The sequence below is a fragment of the Octopus sinensis genome, linkage group LG7, assembly GCF_006345805.1.
Source record: "Octopus sinensis linkage group LG7, ASM634580v1, whole genome shotgun sequence".
Taxonomy (NCBI): Eukaryota; Metazoa; Mollusca; class Cephalopoda; order Octopoda; family Octopodidae; genus Octopus; species Octopus sinensis.
In genome coordinates, this window is record NC_043003.1 from 86,151,163 (window position 1) to 86,170,540 (window position 19,378).

At 35.4% G+C, this 19,378-nt stretch overlaps 1 protein-coding gene across 1 annotated transcript in view; it reads right to left on the reverse strand.

The window, feature by feature from the left end:
• Positions 1–19,378, reverse strand: part of LOC115214450 (leucine-rich repeat-containing G-protein coupled receptor 5-like) — a 524,866-nt gene that overhangs the window by 373,420 nt on the left and 132,068 nt on the right. Inside the window, exons 6-7 of the mRNA XM_036504410.1 lie at positions 10,777–10,920; positions 8,140–8,283 (exon numbers count right to left, since the gene is read on the reverse strand). Coding sequence (XP_036360303.1) covers positions 8,140–8,283; positions 10,777–10,920 — 288 coding nt within the window. The remainder of the gene's footprint in view (positions 1–8,139; positions 8,284–10,776; positions 10,921–19,378) is intronic.

Here is a 19,378-nt window from a genome sequence, read left to right on the forward strand (position 1 = left end):
TGGCTTCAACGCCACACAGCAAAAATATTTTAACAGCAGTAATACAAATTCCCTCTCGCACGGAGGAATCAAAAACAAATTGCTTTCAAAAAAGCAATAACAGTCTCTTCAACAATCATAAATAACAAACAATTCAACAATCATCAAAACGCACTCCTCCAAATATACTGCCAAGTAAGTAAGACCAAAGAACATAATGTTGCAGTAGAAAAAAAAATGGACAGAAGAATCACGTAATTTATTTCTGCCTTGCAGCTATAACAACATAATAAAATTTGCATGACAAAACATGACATTTAAATTTGTCATTTTTAACTTACACTTCTTAGAATGTGATTAAAAATGCACATGTAGAATTAGTGCTAAATAAACTTATTCAGAACGCGAATGCTCACGTCCAAATTTGACGCTTCCTCGCATTCCGACGGGTATTTTAATTTGAACGATGTAAATACTAAATTCTTTGACCGAATAGCGAAATTGAATGATCGAAAAACGAATTTGAATGGCTAACTTCATGGCGCTAATTTCTTTCGTTACTTTGAATGGCCCCATTATCAAACTGAATGACAAACGTACGAAATTTACTGCAAAATCCTATATTAAAATCAAACAAAGATATAATACATTTTGCAATAAAACTGTATACAATATATATTTGGTTGCTATTTCGAGGTAATAAATTATTAATTGCTTTCATCCTATAATAACCAGCGAAGCATAGAAAGACTTTATACAATATAAATGTAAAATTAGCTGTATACACATTTTCATAAAGTGTGCAGCGAAGACCAGTTCTATTATCAACCTTGGCGTACATCATATGACGTTAGAGTAATTTTCTTATAATAATTATATTGTATGCTGCTAAATATCAACAAATTTTACAGCGAATTTATCATGTAGCTACCGACAATAATCGATTGCGTATTCTCTGCATCAGAAACAGCGAGATAGCGTCTATGACCAGGTTGTAGAAATACGATAAGTGGGAGTAAGATAATATTTTCCGTAAATTTACAAATAGAGGCGCAGGTAAAATTAGGTATAGAGTTGCTTGGATCAAGCATTCGCTTGAGGTCCTCAGAAATATATATATATATATATATATATTATATATATATATATATTATATATATATAAACACAGGACTTTCATTTAACTAGAACTCCTCCGCAGATCCCTTAGTTGACTTATGAACGGCTTAGATTTAACGCTATTAGAAAAGAAAAACCAAAATGAATATTATGATATAGGTGTGTTCGTAATGGCTACCAGTATACTACAAATACATATATTCAAACACACACACACACACATAGACACACACATATATAAACACAAATATCCTCTTTTACGTCTGAGGCATTGAATTTTGACTATAATGACGTACTCTTAGCAGAATACGTCGTAGGATCGAACGAATCGATTCTAAAATGTATTTCTAAGTCTGGTATTTATTTCATTGATCGCTTTTGCCAAACCGCTACATTACGGAGACTTAAACAAACCAACGCCCGTTGTCAGGTGGCTAGGGAAGAAAATGCAAAACAAAGATTCACAATACCTACCTAACTGCCTACCTATCTGCCTACCTACTAAGCGACCTACTTATCTATCTACATACATAGATACATACAAATATATACTGCTTTTTAAAATTTCTATAAGGTTCAACTTGATACTAATTTTCTTCCACTCTCGATGTTTTCTTACCGTTCCTTTGTTTTTGGGCCCTTACCTGCTCGCTTTCACACTAATTAATTTCCTCGCTCAAAATTCGCCTCCTCACCTCCACCAAGATGTGAACTTATACCAAAATTTTCACTTCTATTCTGTTTTTTTCAATTGATAATTTTGTTAAGTAAAGTCCTTTGCAATTTTATCCTCTCCTACTTCCATACAAGACCTTAGTCTCTTTTTCCCTTTCGCTCTACTACACGGTGAGTGTTGCTTTCCCCGTATCTCATCGAAAGATTACCACATGTTATTCTGTATACAGATTTATTCATGCATATTATGTGCTTATTTATATTTTCACCTCAATTATTAATTGGTTAACAGTTTCGGTCCGTAGATTTCTGTTCCATGTTTAGTCCTTGTTTTACAATCACCTCACTGGCGAAACTAGTTGTACAACGGAATGTAAAGTCTTTAGACTTTAAACATGCTAAAACTATAATGAATCTGGTCTCCAGGGCCGATGAGAGGATCTCCTCTTTATTTATCCTTTGTCACTAATTGCTTACAGATTCACTTTCGATTTTTCTTCACACACACACACACACACACATGTACAAACACATGCATGACAGAATTCAACAGTTTATATTTGCTAACTTAATTCACATTTATATATAGGACGAAGGTATCGCGGAAGGAACTGACACGAGATCACATGGTAAATTCATTGCCGCTAAAGCTCAATGTGTGTGTGTTTGTGTTTGTTTTCAACAGAGATACGAACCAGTACTAAAGCCAACTTGAATATTTCCCAGTAGCTTCATCACAACTGAGCATACAAAGTAGGTCAAACGTGTAATTAAAGAAAGAAAGAAAGAAAGAAAGAAAGAAAGAAAGAAAGAAAGAATGGAGTGACACACACCTGTGATTAGTGCAGAAATGCGGAATAAACAATGAATTAATCAATGCAATGATCATTAATATATAATGTCACCAATTACTAGTTGAATAAATTGGAATGGCAGCCATGTTTGAAGTCCTGGAGGAAAGTACAAACTATCTAGAAGAGATGAGTTTTAAATTTGATTTGTATCTATCTATCTATCTATCTATCTATCTATCTATCTATCTATCTATCTATCTATCTATCTATCTATCTATCTATCTATCTATCTACTTATCTATCTACTTATCTATCTACTTATCTATCTATCTATCTATCTATCTACTTATCTATCTATCTATCTATCTATCTACTTATCTATCTATCTATCTATCTACTTATCTATCTATCTATCTATCTATCTACTTATCTATCTATCTATCTACTCATCTATCTATCTATCTACTTATCTATCTATCTATCTATCTATCTATCTATCTATCTATCTATCTACTTATCTATCTATCTACTTATCTATCTATCTACTTATCTATCTATCTATTTATGAAAAGACGTATACGGAAACTCACATGTATTCATATACATTTTATATACGTCTAGTGAACCAAATTATTGCAGTAAACAGTAAAGGTGTATGTATATAAGTATATACACAAGTAACTAAGTACGTACGTATGTTTATACCAATATAGTAGTAAACGTTCAGTTCTAATCATGAACCGCCAACTTTGGCTTTTACGTGCAAGTGTACTTGAAGAAAAAAGTTAATAATCTTTAAAACGAGTAATTTATACATACGTCTGGCACAAGACAATACAATTGACAAAAGAATAGTCCACTTGATAAATGTCAAATAAATGAACATATTCACCTTCTGTGTAGAGTCATACAACACTCCACCTAACATGTTCACATCCAGCAAAATCACAACAATACGTATATGTATACGTAAATGTATATGTAATTATGCATATATGTGTGCGTATGTGTGTGAGAGTTCCTATATAAATACATGCATCCATGGGCATACATATGTACACGCATGAATATATAGTTATGTATGAATATATATATACACATACGTATGTATAGCTTATTATTAGGTGATAAATTCTGCCCTAGATTTATGATGTAGTTACTGATTCTTGTCAATATTTATGAGAGTTGGATGAATTGTTTGATATGACAGCGTCATTTACAATCCTATTAAGGTTACGTTGAAAAATTCATTTATGCACACGCATACACCGGTGTGAGTCAGTATGTGCTTGTGAGTCTATATATATATATTTAAATATATATGAGTGTATCATTGTCTATAACAATATCAGTGGCTTAGCATTCGTAAAAACTCATAACGCTTAAAAATATATAATATATGTTTCTCATAAGGTGAGAGAACAAATTTACTATAAATTAGTTAAATTATGATTTAGGCAGTTTGATTTTAAGTTGGGAAGATACCCATATTGTTTTTTATAAGCTAAGTATGGATTTATAGGGGTACAAAAATTTAAGTTTGTCTAAAGGCAATTATAAAGTAGTAAATGATTGGGTACGGTAGAAACACCATAGAAAAGGATATAAAATAGCTTAATCACTAAAATCATGATGAAGTATATATACAACTTAGTAACTTCAATAGAGAAGATTTATAGAAAATATCTAATAATTCAAGTATTTAAAATAAAAAATTGCTTATTTGCCTAATTAGCTTGTGTCTATAATCACTGATACCCAGCATTAACTAAAGGAAAAATTAATGCTGTAGGGCATATTATTTTCTATAAATCTTCCCTAGGGAGCAAACCCCTATCATCATCCAGCAGGTAACAGGATGGTGATAGGGAGCGAACCCCTATCACCACCTAGTAGGTAACAGGATTGCTCTGGCAGACAGGTGCTCACGACTGAGGATGAGCAAAATAGCTCGAAACTGAACCAGCCTCGCTATCCTGTTACCTGCTAGAGGGTAGTAGGGGTTCGCTCTCCAAGCTAGCAATATACATTGTATATAAAGAGTGTAGCGTCGCACCGATAACCAGCTGGCGAAGATCTGACAGGGGTTAAACTAGTAGTAACCTTGAACAACCCCTTTGATGTGGGGACTGTCATTCGCCATGATAGATCGCTAGCCACTACACATTCTTTATTTTCTCTCCTTGTTTCTTTCGGTGTTCCTTTCTGTGGAAGAGCGTATACTCGATACGTTAAATACTCTTTCACTTCCCGAGCGTTAAACTAATACATCTGCTTGTTATCTACACCACCTGTCTTCGTCTTTCGTTGTTCTTTTTTTAAATTCTCTCTCTCACTATACACACACACACACACACACACATATATATATATATATATATATATATATATATATGCTTATGTGTGAAGGCGTTCATGTGAGCATATGTGTGTGAATGCCTTGGCGTGTGTGAGTATATGTATGTGTATATGTAAGTGAGTGGATGTATGTGTGTATATGTACATGTATATGTGTATGTGTGTGTGTGGGTCTGTATGTGTGTGAATACATGCATTTGAACTTAAGTATATTTTTCTATTCGAAGCATAGTTGCTATTTGTCTATGGAGTAGGACCCAATAACCCTAAGGTCATGATTCACTTATACTATTGTATTCTTGTATATATGTGTTATTTATATTTTCCTGCTTACTTTCCAAGAATAGAAAGTAGGTGGGTCTATCTATCTTCCATATTTAGGTGTATTTCTTTTTCAAATGACCATTATAAAGCATTTCCTTTCTCATTGTTTCTGTTTCCATCTGATTCTCTTTCTCTCTCTCTTTGCACTATTTTCTCTTCTTTCTCCTGTCTCTTTATATATATATATATATATATATATATATATATATAATATATATATATATATATATATATATATATATATATGTATATCTCTCTCTATATAAACGGCAGTTTGTCTCTGTGTGTTTCTGTGTGTCTGTTTGGTTGTACCCTCACCCTGACCACTGCTTTCAACCGATTCTGATGAAACTTGACACACACATAGCCCAATGTCATAATTCAAAACTAACGCAGCGAAAATTTTGAAAAGTTCCCCCAGTTCTGAAAAAATCGATAAATTCGACATGGGGTCGAGAATCAGAAACACAAACCACAGACTGTCTAGGGGACGCAACTCGACCTTTTTTAACTCTCAAAAAAAAAATTTGGCATAATTTTTTTCCCATTTTTTTGCTACTTTTTGGCTATAACTCTCTAAAAATGCTTTATAGTTATTTCCCTTACAAACCTGAGCAACGCCGGGCGATACTGCTAGTATATATATATATGTATATATATATATATATATATATATATATATATATATATATTAGGGTGTATTATTTCTCATTTTTCAAATACTTTTCATTTATATACCTTTACTATTTTATCCTTTTACCCTAGTCTATTATAGTTTCCCTTTCTTTTTCTTTCTTTCCTTCCTTCCTTCCTTTCATTCTCTCTTTTCAAACATTTTCTCTATATATCTTTCTTCTCCTTCCATCTTTCCCTTGTTTCCTTATATTTCTCCATGCCGTTTGCTTTTTGTCTATCTCAACACACTAATAAAAAAATCTTCTCATCTGTCAATTTTTAGATATTAGATCTCTGTAACGCAATGCAATAATGTAGTGCCCTGATGATCCGTTGTGGTTAAGCATCCAATTGTAATTAGAACTTCCATTTCTGTCCTTCCAAACAACCACAACGGTGAAACGTAAGTAGGAAACAAATAATGTATACTCATGTGTATCACAATTTCTCCTACATTTGCTATGTATATTCTAATCAGTGACACTACTAAGAATAGTGGTAACTACATCACTATTCTGGAAGCAGACTGGATGGTGAATATATGGAGCTTTAATCACAACAGTGGCAGTAATTTCCCTCTCAGATCCAGTGTAACCTGATTTCTCTGTTGATAAACAGTTTACTATTATAGTCAGTTCCATGAAATTCAGAAACGCTTAATCGTAGCAGTTCTAATTTGGATGGAAACTAGTCGATTGACAATTTATCACATCACATAACATACTTAATTTTAAACCTGATATGTAATAACCTCTTGCTCTCTCTCTCTCTCTCTCTCTTTCTCTCTGCTTTCTTCTCTCCCCTTCTTTTTCTCTCTCTCTCTCTCTGCCTTCTTCTCTCCCCCCCTCTCTCTCTTGCCATTGGGACACAAACTCACATACATACATACACACATACATACGTGTGTGTATGTATGTGTATTTATGCGCGCGCTGCTCGCTTACTTTTGCTAATAAACACACACACACACACACACACACACACACACACACACACATAACTATGTATATAGGATGCGGTGAATAAACTGAATTACGCGTGAATGATAATAACACTGACATCATATTTTAACAGATATATTTACTTAAATTAAATAAAAAATCTTGAAATACTAATAGTAAATTTATTCAATCCTGCAACTCTTCTGTTTAATTTGGTGAATGCTGCCATAATCTTTGCCTTCAGTTCATCCTTGGTGTTACAAGGAGTTTTGTTGGTCTCTCGCAAAACTGCGCCCCACACATAAAAGTCAAGGGGGATTATAGTCTGGGGAGTTAGGAGGCCAGATATTAGTGGTGATGTGGTCGCAGAAATTGTCTGACAATCATGGCTAGGTTCTCCTGCTTGTGTGGCATGGTGCAGAGTCCTGTTGCCAGACATAGGGTCTTCCAGCAGCCACGCTCTTGACACAAGGCAGCACTGCCTCCTCTAGGCAGTTGATGTAGGCAGTTGTGTTGTGTGTGAGACTGTGTAGGAAGATTATTGGAGACATTCAAACTTCACGATGTTGACTGGATGTTGATTTTAACCACTGTCGGTACGTGTCTTCAGATTGCACTGTCATCAGATTGATACCCAAACACTGAAATATTCGTTTTAGAGATTCCTGCGTGAACGTCAAGTAGTTGAGAATGTAGTTTCCAAATTTATGGCAGAATGAATTGCGTCATGGTACTGTTTTTCTCACAGACGGTGCCCGATTGACGCACATGTACGAAATAAAACAAATATAAGCAAAACACTTCGGGCTAGAAAAAGTTAGAAACTTCACTTGGGTCTCGTACTTACATCGCCTGTAGACATGACAGGCATTCTGCTATGTTACAGATGCGTAAGCAATCCAGCACTTGTTCGCCAGCAGTGAAGGGACGAAAACTAACACAAAGACATGCACACACGCATACGTAAATATAGGCGCACATAAATACACACATGCACACAAGAGACTGCAACAGTTTCCCTCTACCAAATCCACTCACAAGGTATTTATCGACCTAGGACAAGAGGAGAAAACACTCGCCCTATTGCTGCGCTGTGAGACTGAACCCAAGACCACATCGTTGTGAAGCAAACTTCTTAACCACACAGCCAAAGGACAATTTCCGCATAGAATTGACCACAAAACCACGCCTGTAGAGAAAAATACTTATACTATCGTTTCAACATTTTTGTCAAATACATCAAATATATTTTAAAGGTTTATTTGAAATACTCACAGTTGCTTCAAATTGTGTAGATGTTGCACTGATTCAAACACTTGAGATGTTAAATTGTTTTTACTGAGCCAAAGGGTAGTTAAAGATGTAACATTTCTGAAGGTATCTTTTGGAATATGGCGAATGTGATTGTCGTTAAGATCTCTGTAAAAGGTATGAGAAATTATAGCATTTAAATGTTCATCCGTTTTTATAGTTATTTGAATAAGAACAAAATGAGTCATTATAGAATAGATTGCATACTTTATATCCAGGCAAATAGTTAAAAAGACCCTGGAAAGGAAAATGATAATGATAATGCAAACAAGAAAATGAATTGTAGATATAAATAGTTGGATGGAAATGAAGATTTTTTTGTTTCCTTTCCTTTTCCTATACTTATCTAAACCAACCCCTATGTACTTGTGGGACTCGAACTTACATTTCCTACCATTGTATGAAAGAAATCCCTCGAATTCCAATGTCCATTCTATAAAGTTTCTAAAATGGATAGAGGAATTCGAATGTTTGCTTACATATAATGGTAGAAATTCTGTTATGTGTACAGTAGGTGGAGATTCTAATCGCACGGACGGTCTTCGACTATTTCTATCAAGGACAATTTTTCCAACTATATTTACATGATAAGAAAAACATGAGTCTCATTCTTTGACGATTCATTTTAAACTGAAAAAAACTTCCAGTTGCGCTGAAATATTTTGGTCAATGTTAAATTTGATAATTTTCACGGGACTATTATTAGAAGACATTACTTAAGTGTATACGATGGCTAACTGACAGTTCGTAGTACATAATATCATATGAGATATATTCAGCCGATTATAGTGTTCTTGCTTGCAATTCAGTAACTTTCAGCTAACAGTCAAATTTATATATAAAATGGTTGCAATTAATTTAACCTCCTTTCCGCTTTCTGTAGTGTAGTACATATACACCGGTTCCTCTAACTGATACTTTTCATTTAAACAATTCGTAATAGAAGACGCTTTTGTTGGATTTCGGTTGAACTGACTTTGTTATATTAGTTTCGATTATCTTATTCAGAACAACATATATTAAAGAGAAAGTGAAACTCGAAAGGGCAAGAGTGGATGCTGAAAAGCATTTTGTGCAGGGATAGATCATATTGTCAACTGAATGTCTTACACAATTTTCTTGACATTATGACAGAATCTTTTTACGTTTGGTCAGTTTAGCCTTTCACGCTATTAGTTAAAACAATGTACCAGTTAAAACAATGTACCAGTCAAGTAGTGAGGTTGATGGCATCTATAATCCCCTTCCACTTAAAACTACTAATCTTGTATCAAAATCAAAATCGATTATTTAAGTTGATTCCTCCAAAAATGCATAAAATCATCGAAACATTAGTTTGTTATTAGGTACAAGCCACTCGTTATAGAGAAGATTTATTATAGATTCGACGGTAACCCATTGGCCTATAACTGTTGGCTGTAGTATATTACCAGTATAAAAAATTGCTACTATATAGTATTGGTAGTGAATGCACATGGTCTAGGGGTTAGGGTGTTGGGCTTGCAACCATTAATTCGCTAGTTCGGATCTCGGACCAGGTGATGTGTTGTGTAACTGCATAAGATACCGCGTTTCCCATTGTTTCAGTACATCAGCATTCAACCGAAAATGTTACATAGTCAGCGCCTTGCTAAGAGAGGGACGACTGCAATGTATTGGCCTCTCATTCACAAGGGAGCCTTGTAACTTGTAGCCTAAATGTCTTGAAAACCCTATTTAGTTCCGGCTTCATGAATTTGTAGGCTCAAGGCGGGCATATTTATTATTGCTGTTCGTTTCATCAGCTCCGAAGACATAAAAAGGTAAAGTCAACGCCGCTGGTGTTTGAGTACAGAACGTTGATGGATATAATTGGTAATGAATCTAATAGTCCGAACTCCACTTACCATAATAATGAGGAGGATAAAGAGAGAGAGAAAGAGAGAGCGGGGAGTGAGAGAGAGAGGGGGAGGTCAAAGAGAAAGTGACAGAAAGACAAAGATAGGGATAGAGTGAGAAACTGCATTGTTGTTTGGTTGTGAGTAAATGCATTAGGAAGACACAAAAGGTGTGGTGCATAAAAGCTGGGAGATAGAATGGGTGAGTGAGTGAGAGAGAGAGAGAGAGAGAGAGTGAGTGAGAGAGAGAGAGAGAGCAGATTATGGTATGAAGGGCTCATATTTTAAAGTCTGGTACTCATTCGTTGAACTTGAGGCAAAACCGCTATGTTTCAGCGTTAGCAATCCAGCACCTGTTGGCCCGCGATGAGGGAACGAAAACAACTATAAAGACGCGCAAACACGAATGCGTAAATATAGGTGCACATAAATACGAATATGCACACAATACACTGCAACAGTTTCGCTCAACCAAATCCACTCACAAGGTATTTGTCGATCTAGGACGTGAGGAGAAAACACCCGCTCTATTGCTGCGCTGTGAGACGGAACCCAACACCACGTCGTTGTGAAGCAAACTTCTTAACCACACAGCCACAGAACAATTTCCGCATAGAATTGACCACAACGCCATGCCTGTAGAGAAAAAAACACTTATTCTATCGTTCCACAGTTTTTGACAAATACAGTAAATATATTTTAAGAGTTGATTTGAAATACTCACAGTTGGTCCAGGTTGCTTAGATGTTGCACTGATTCAAACACTTGAGATGTTAGATTGTTTTTACTGAGCCAAAGGGTAGTTAAAGATGTAACATTTCTGAAGGTATCTTTTGGAATATGGCGAATGTGATTGTCGTTAAGATCTCTGCAAAAGTCATGAAAAATATAGCATTTAAATGTTCATCCATTTTTATAGATATTTGAATAAGAACGAGACGAGTCATTATAGAATAGATTGCATGCATTCTAGTCGGGCAAATAATGGGTTGTCCGGAAAGTTTGTGCCGATTTATAGTAGCTTACATTTCGATTTATTTTAGAACATGTTTTAGTCCATAAAATAGGATTTGGCTACACCTCCATTTAGAGCACAGTTTAAACTATCTTTTCGTGGAAGAAGGTTTATGTTCCTATAACCTGTGCTAATTCTGTAACCCTTCAAAATGGAAGACAGGAAAGTTCATTTTCGGCACTTGATGCTTTGGGAACCAGACAAAAATTGCTGCAGCTCGGCTGTGATGTGTTACCCCATCCTCCATATTCACTAGATATTGCTCCTTCGGATTTCCACTTATTCAGGTCTCTCAGAATAGTCTTAATGGTAAAAATTCCAATTTCTTAGATGACGTAAAAAGATAATTTGATGAATTCTTTGCCATGAAACCAACTCAATTCTGGGAAGAGGGTATTTTCAAGTTAAAGGAAAGATGGAGACACATTGTGCAACAAAATGGTTCATATTTGGTTCATTAAAAATGTAATGGCAAGTATTTATTGACCATTTTCTTTCCTTTAAAAGTCGGCACGAACTTTCCGGACAACCTAATATTTTAAAAACTCAGGAAAGGAAAATGATAATAATGTAAACAAGAAAACAATGAATTGTAGATATAAATGGTTGGAAATGAAGGTTTTCTTTTGCTTTCAATCTTATATTTATCTAAACTAACCGATATGTACTTGTTAATTAAGGTGGAAATGTGTTGTCCATTAGTTCCATGTTGTATTGTCATAGGAAATACAATGAAAGAAGCAGCGATTTAGTTCAAAATATATTCTTCCCTTTTGCTTAGGAAACGTGACTATTATGCAAGTTATTAATGGAGACATAAAGTCATAGAATGCAGGATAAGATTGTTGACTTCATTTTGTACTCGGCCACACATATATGCAAAATGGAAATTGAAATACGTCGTTTCTAGCTTTCCTCAGGGCGTTTGAAATTACTTATGAGTAATTACTTGAAGTTACTTGTGAGTAATAGAAGTGTGATATTTCAAGCTTACTATGTGTAAACTAGATGCTGAAAATAAACAATGTAAATTATAATTACAAGCAATGGAAGAAGCGGGGTGGGGGAGCACGAGGTTCTTTTATTCTATTTTTCGTTTGTTCTTTGATTTGTTTCGGCCTTTGAATTGCGACTATGCTGGGATACAATTTAGCGGCTTTAGTTTGAAAAAGTCAAATCCAGTACTTCTTTTTAAGTATAATATTTATACTATCTTTCACTTTTTGTCGAACCGCTATGTTATATATATATATATATATATATATATATTTATATATATATATATATATACATACATATATATATATATATATATATATATATATATATATATATATATATATATATATATGTATATATATATATATAAGCAAAGTAGCTCGTTAGAACATCTTGATAAGGGATGAAAGTAGTAATTATACTGAGAAGTAATGTTTATTACTACATCAATATGGATGTTCGACGTTAATTCCGAGTTAACTCCAGGCAGACCCTCCGCCAGCTGTTTACTGGTGCAACTTGCACCCTGTATATATTACAAGTAGGGGAGCAAACCCCTACCATCTTTAGCAAACTATGGGATCACGAAACCGAACGGATTCGGGCTATTTGTGCCCGTCTTCAGTCGTGACCACCCGACCTCTAGAAATAGCGGGAATTCGCTCCAGCTTGCGATACATAGAAAATTAAGGGACCATCAGTCACTGATCTTGCAACAAGCAAAGTAGCTAGTTTGAAAAACGGTAGTGTCGTCGAACAGCGATATTGATGTGGCAATAAACATTACTTTGAGGGATATTAGTTCGAGTTCTATGGCTGGTTGTTGACACATTTTTCCGCTTTGTAAGCATAATTTACCCAGTATTTCAGCTGTTCTAACGGCAATTCTGCATTCTAGAAAATATAGTTTAATTTGTATTATTCAATATATACATATATACGACAAGCTTCCACTCAGTTTCTACCTCTCAAATCACTCGGCCCAAGTGTATGCTAAAAGGCACTTTACCCCAGGTGCCGCGCAAGAGGTTGAACCTGAAACCACATAATTGTGAAACGAACTTCTTAACTACAATATGGCATTTCCGCCTTTCTTGCCCATGCAAGCCATGCTTATGAAGAATATGCTTGTATATTCTCCATCAGAGAAATTAGTACAAATCTTTAAAATTAACTAATTAAATAATTACAGGCACATTAAGCTGTGTACATTTATAATTAATGCATTCAAGTATAACATGCAAACGTGAGAAGTCCTTCATTTGAGTAACTGCTCCAAAAGAGAACATAATATATACAATGTACTTCAAAAAATACCTAGCTGGTAATTAGAATGTAGGATTATTATGAAGCAGTAAGTATGTATGTGGATTTATGAATTGCAGTAAGGTCTGTTAAATGAATCCAAGGTGGATTAATAATAAACAAATTCAGAAACAAATTGCAATAGGCTACAAGGAAATATTTATTACAACTCCAGAAATTTGATAAAGCAAACTGGTAAGATATTTCAATTGTCAAAACATTATATATATTTAAATGTTCATCAAAATGTAGGATAGAGGTGAAAGAAAAACCTGAATTACAGTATCACAATATTTCTGGTTACTTCTATTCAAAAGTTGGTAGAACGCAAAGCATAACGTCAAGGATTCTGACTTGAAATTTGTTCAAACTGAAAACTGCAGAGTGAAATCAAAATTTGATTTCATATCAAGGTCCCAGGTCGCTCGTAGCAAAATTCTCCTTTCTGGGGACTTGGTGAGCCAGAACTTCCCATTTTATAACTGACGAAGAGACATCAGGCTCGTCCATCACGTGAAATATGTGGGCGATTCAAGTAAAACTAAATGGATCCGACCATCACGTGGTGCACCAAAATGGGTAGTTAAAAGTAAAAAGTTACGATGTGGGCTGGTGAAGTTCACGAATGCTCTTACTGCCGCCACAATCGGCTTCAGAATATCAGTAGATACTTCTAACAGGTAGCAAAGAATTCTTATCAGTTAACACAAAGAGTTTTGATACTAAATTTTAGCTCAAGATAGCCCATTGAAAATCCACTAATAATCTATGAACTAAGCAAAACAAATTATGCACACAGCATTTTACTGGTGTATTAAGTAACGTCAGCAAAATATAGAATACTTCCTCACACAAAGACTTTTAACAAGGCTAAATGCATTTTCGTTTGTGAAATTTCACAAATCGAGACTGAACGACACAGATGATTATTATAACGTGTTTAATACAGAAAAACAAAAGCACCTGAACGGTAAAACAAATTGATACTAGTCATCAATCCTATTGGGGGAAAACTATGAACACATGGTCTTCTGTGTGCTTTCTCTGTTAAGCAGGTAAATGTAACAAGCATGTTATTTACCCAGTGCATATATCCCAGTAAGTCAACTACTGTGGGGAAAAATTCCGTTTCATGTTTGGTGTAGTTAGCAATCTAAAAGTTATGAGATATTTGCAAAAACTTCTTCTTCTTCTTCTTCTTCTTCTTCTTCTTCTTCTTCTTCTTCTTCTTCTTCTTCTTCTTCTTCTTCTTCTTCTTCTTCTTCTTCTCCTTCCTCCTCCTCCTCCTCCTCCTTCTCCGTCTTCTTCTTCTTCTCCTCCTTCTCCGTCTTCTTCTTCTTCTTCTTCTTCTTCTTCTTCTTCTTCGTCTTCTCCTTCTCCTCCTACTTCTTCGCCTTCTCCTTCTCCTCCTACTTCTCCGTCTTCTTCTTCTTCTTCTTCTTCTTCTTCTTCTTCTTCTCCGTCTTCTTCTCCTCCTCCTTCTCCGTCGTCTCCCCCCTCCTCCTCCTTCTTCTCATACTCCTTCTTTGTTTTTCGTCGTCGTCATCATGCTCTTCACTGATTTGTTTAAGTGAGCATATACACCTCTTCTTATGGCATAATACGCAAAAATAACTCCATTTTTCTTTCATTCTGATTTTTAACCCAGAATGATATATGCTTATTAGATTGCTCACCTGTACTGTTGTTTAGAACCAAATTTGGTTTGATAAACAGATAAATGACGGTCAAATATAAATCTTCCTCAGTTGTCATCTTTATCATGTTCATCACAACCACCATCACCACCATCCTTCACCTTATCCTCTTCGTCGTTGTGGTCAACACCACCACTAATACCACTACCATCATCAACAACAACGACAACGAAAATAACAACAATAACAACACCAATACAGCCACTACTATCACCACCACCCTTCTTATCTTCCTCATCGTCGTCACCATCATCATTATAACCACAATTACTACCACCACCTTCACCTTCCGTATCATCATCGTCAGCAGCAACAGCAGCAGTAGCTCAACGATTACCACCACCATTTTCACCACCGCCACCACCACCACCACAATAACAACAGCAACAACAGACAAACAAAGCAACAGAACGACAACAGCAAAAAACAAACAGTAATGATAACAACACAAACAACATCATCTGTAACTTAGAAGGAATTTAATTGACTTCAAAGAGGAATTGAAATCGTGTTTAACGAGGATATCGGTTAGATTTTACTTGTGAGTCAAGTACCTTTCTTGTATTGTTGTGGATGAAGAATATGAAGTTGAAACTAGCTAATGAGACATGTTCTGAATAATTGATGGTTGTATAATAATGAAATACGTTGAGTTAACCATAGTATATAGGATACGTTTTAGCGTAGAAGGTAATATCTCGGAACGCCCAGCCAGTCAGTTGTTTATTATGAATAGTCTCATATACACACTTTGGAAGAACAGGTAGTGGTGACTTTCTAATGTTCGGTCGAATACGAGGGCGTCAATGCCCAGCCAGTCAGTGGGTTATTATAAGTATAAATCTTACCTTAGTCTTATATAAACCTTTTAGAAACGCAGTTAGTGGCGACTTTCTGATGTTTGGTCGAATAGGAGGACATCAGCGCCCAGTCAGTCAGGTTTATTATAAGTATAACTCGTACCTCAGTCTTATAGACACTATTTGGAAAAGCAGTTGTAACGACTTTCTGTATGGAAGCCATGGGCACAAGTGCGGTTAAAGGTGATCGCGGCTGTGGATCTCAGATGTTGTGGCAAATGTGATTGTGTTTCATTTTAATCTTTTCCTATTCGAGTGCTTAGGTGAATATATCCGTTCACGGAAGGTCATTTTTGTTTTCTCATATTTATTGGTTATAGCTCAATAAAGAAAACATTTGTTTCTTTCCATGAGGCAAACTGATTCAAAAGGAAGAGAAAAACTGTAAGTTGTCATGTTAACGATTTAAAAACTTTAGTCTTAAAAATTAACTTGGATTAATGAAATACTGAAGTGAAATACTAAAATGAAATATTTATGTCCCACTTCAGAAGATCATATCTTTATACAGAGTACTTATCAACCAAAGTCACTGCTGGGCATGCGCCGACTTGAATAGCTTTTGGTGTTAATCAAAACCGAACTACAGATAGTTGGTTGGAAGCCTAAACGTTGGTTAACAACACTCAGCTCGCTAGTAAGAATGAGATATTGGCCCTCTTTGGTCTATGAAACACAGCCTCTCAAGATATCGACAACTGGCATTTTGATGATAGAATGAATTGACTTAACCACGTATAGAAGAATCATAATTTTAATTTAATATAAAACAATAATTCAATATAATTTTATTCCTTAATATGAATGTAATGAGATTATATTATAGGAGATTGAATATCGAAACTGAATAACTACATAGCGTGTGAATTACTTGAGAAATTCGTACTTTGTTTGAAATTAATATAATCTTTAAAACTGATATCTTAATTAGATTTCATATTTCATATGTAGCGAAAATCAACGTTAAAATGGTTGCACACAAAGAGAAATTATGGCGAACAAATTAAAAGATATAAAATATCAGAATGAAATAACAATGAGCAGCATTGAAATAACTATAGCCATTTAATGTCATTTAAAGTTTAGCCAGACAAGAAAGATTGGATCTTCACATGCCCAGGTTTCTCTGAGACTAGTGGCTTAATTTAGATTATGCATAATCGTTGTTTAGCTACAAAGAAATTCTGATTAAGGAAATCCGGATCAAATGCATTACAGCTATTCATCCCGTCTTGTAGGGAGTATCTACGCCTACATTATCTTATGTGCTCTTGCTTTTGTGAGCTATAAGAGTGTGCCTTGAGGGCGATTTTGCTGTTATTTTCAGCAATTGGAGCGACAACGTTGAGATCTCTACATTTGGTCGACTAATTGCTAATTTAATCTTCTACCGGTCGACGTCTGCAGGAGAAAACAAAACTAGAAAGAAGGAATACGCATAATGGCTAGCGTCTGATTTGGGGATTTGGGGAGACAGACGTGGAGCTCGTATGCAGCTAACTAGCTTCAAAAGATCAAATGCAGATAGAGTAGCAACAGAAGAGATTGAATGAGGATGTTGTGTATCTCTGGGCCCTTTGCCATTTAGCTGAGATATTGTAGTACTAATATAATAGAGAGATTAAGGAGATAGTGCGTCAATGGACTCGAGGCTGTTTCAGTGTTATACATATCTATGTTATTTATGAGAAGATCAACCACGGCCAGACGTTTATAACTAGAAAAAAGAAAACTGTTGCTTATGTATGATAGAATAATTTCTAAATAAGAAATCATTCTCGCATCCATATACTTTTAGATGCAACTAAGGCTATTCGTGCGTATAGCAGCAGCAGCATCGTAAAGAGGCGATCAGTCTGTCATTGTATATCTTAATTGAACTTAAAGAGAGCCAAAAGACGATCAGAGCTGAGGTGTTTTCTGGCTATGAAAAAAGGAGGCTGGAGTTTGGGCCACAAATTTTTGGATGTTTTTAATGTAAGGTTATCACAAGAGATCATAACAGGTTGTGATCATAACATTTCTCGTAATACAGATGATTTTACTTGTGTTGTTTTCCAAAAAATAGAGAGGGTGGCGTGGAAGACTTTTTCTATGATATATGCATTAAGTGTATCTTCGTGCTAGTGAAGAACCATAATAGACCTTTTCTATCTCAGTTTGTCGGGAGTTCAGTCGTAACTCTACGGAACTTGACACAGAAACTAAAAACATAAAAGACGTAAGATGAAAGTTTTGACGGCAATGAAATGGTCGATGAATCGACCGTATTATATGGATTGTTCTTTTACAGAACCCTGACTGATTAAAAGTAAACTCAGCTTTACAGGATTTGAACTCAGAAAACAAAAGGAAGTGCCAACTATTATAAGACATACAGTCTTCCCTTTCTACAATATCTCCCACTTCTCCGAGTTCTAGTTTAGAATTTATTCTATCATCTATACACAAATAAATTACTGGTCGCAGTAAATTATCACATGATCAAGAACAACACTCAAACAACCTTGGGTACAAAGACACGCTGTCTCTTCAACCTGTCTCTCATTACACCAACGGCTTCTATCACTTCCAGGTAGCATGCTACCCAGTGGCCCTGGAACGAAATTTGCAAACTCAGGTCCAAGTTCTTTTACAAACAAAGCTGATCTTTTCTCAATCTTAATATCAAAACAAACACAGGTATAATATTATTTTTTATTATTATACAAGTAATGCTTCAAATCACTCCCAAAACTTTTCTACACTCACTTGTTTTGCCGAGAGTTTTTGCCGAAGTTTTCCAAGAGAATGTCCAAAGTTTTTCATTGCACAAGATTTATGTACATGCATTACAACACAGTGTGTCAAACGATGTTGCGTCATTGTGGTATGGAGTCAGATCTTCAACCAGCAAAATGTGCTGAACATTCGCTCGCTTGATGCAACAGACACAGGCTTGCAGTATGATGACATTTTCATCACAAAGACTGGTCTATTGCGCTCTCAGAAGAATGATGATTCGGTGAACAAAGTTCAAGCATTAGTGACCATGGTCACCTTAGGTCCAACCTCTTGGATGACAAGGTCCAGAGAGTGGTTTCCGCTGTGTATAAAATATGTACCAGGAAACATGTGTTTTAATCACTTTTGTATATCTTAAATGTTTCCCCTTATGGTGCAAGCGCCATCAAAACAAAAAGCAACATAATTCTGAGCCCAGATCAATGTTGAATCAACAAAAAACATCCAGAATAACGTTGCTTAGTGTCTCCGAAGTGTAGTCAGGAGAAAATATTTGAGAACCTATTGGTTTTCAGAAACATAACGACAATAATTGATTCCTGTTTCATGCCAGAGCAATCACATATAATACCGATAAACATGATATCTTTATCCTTTTTTATGATCTCATGTAGGGTGTTATGATCGTATGCCTCTAGCATTTCATCTTGTATGATAGCAGCTTGG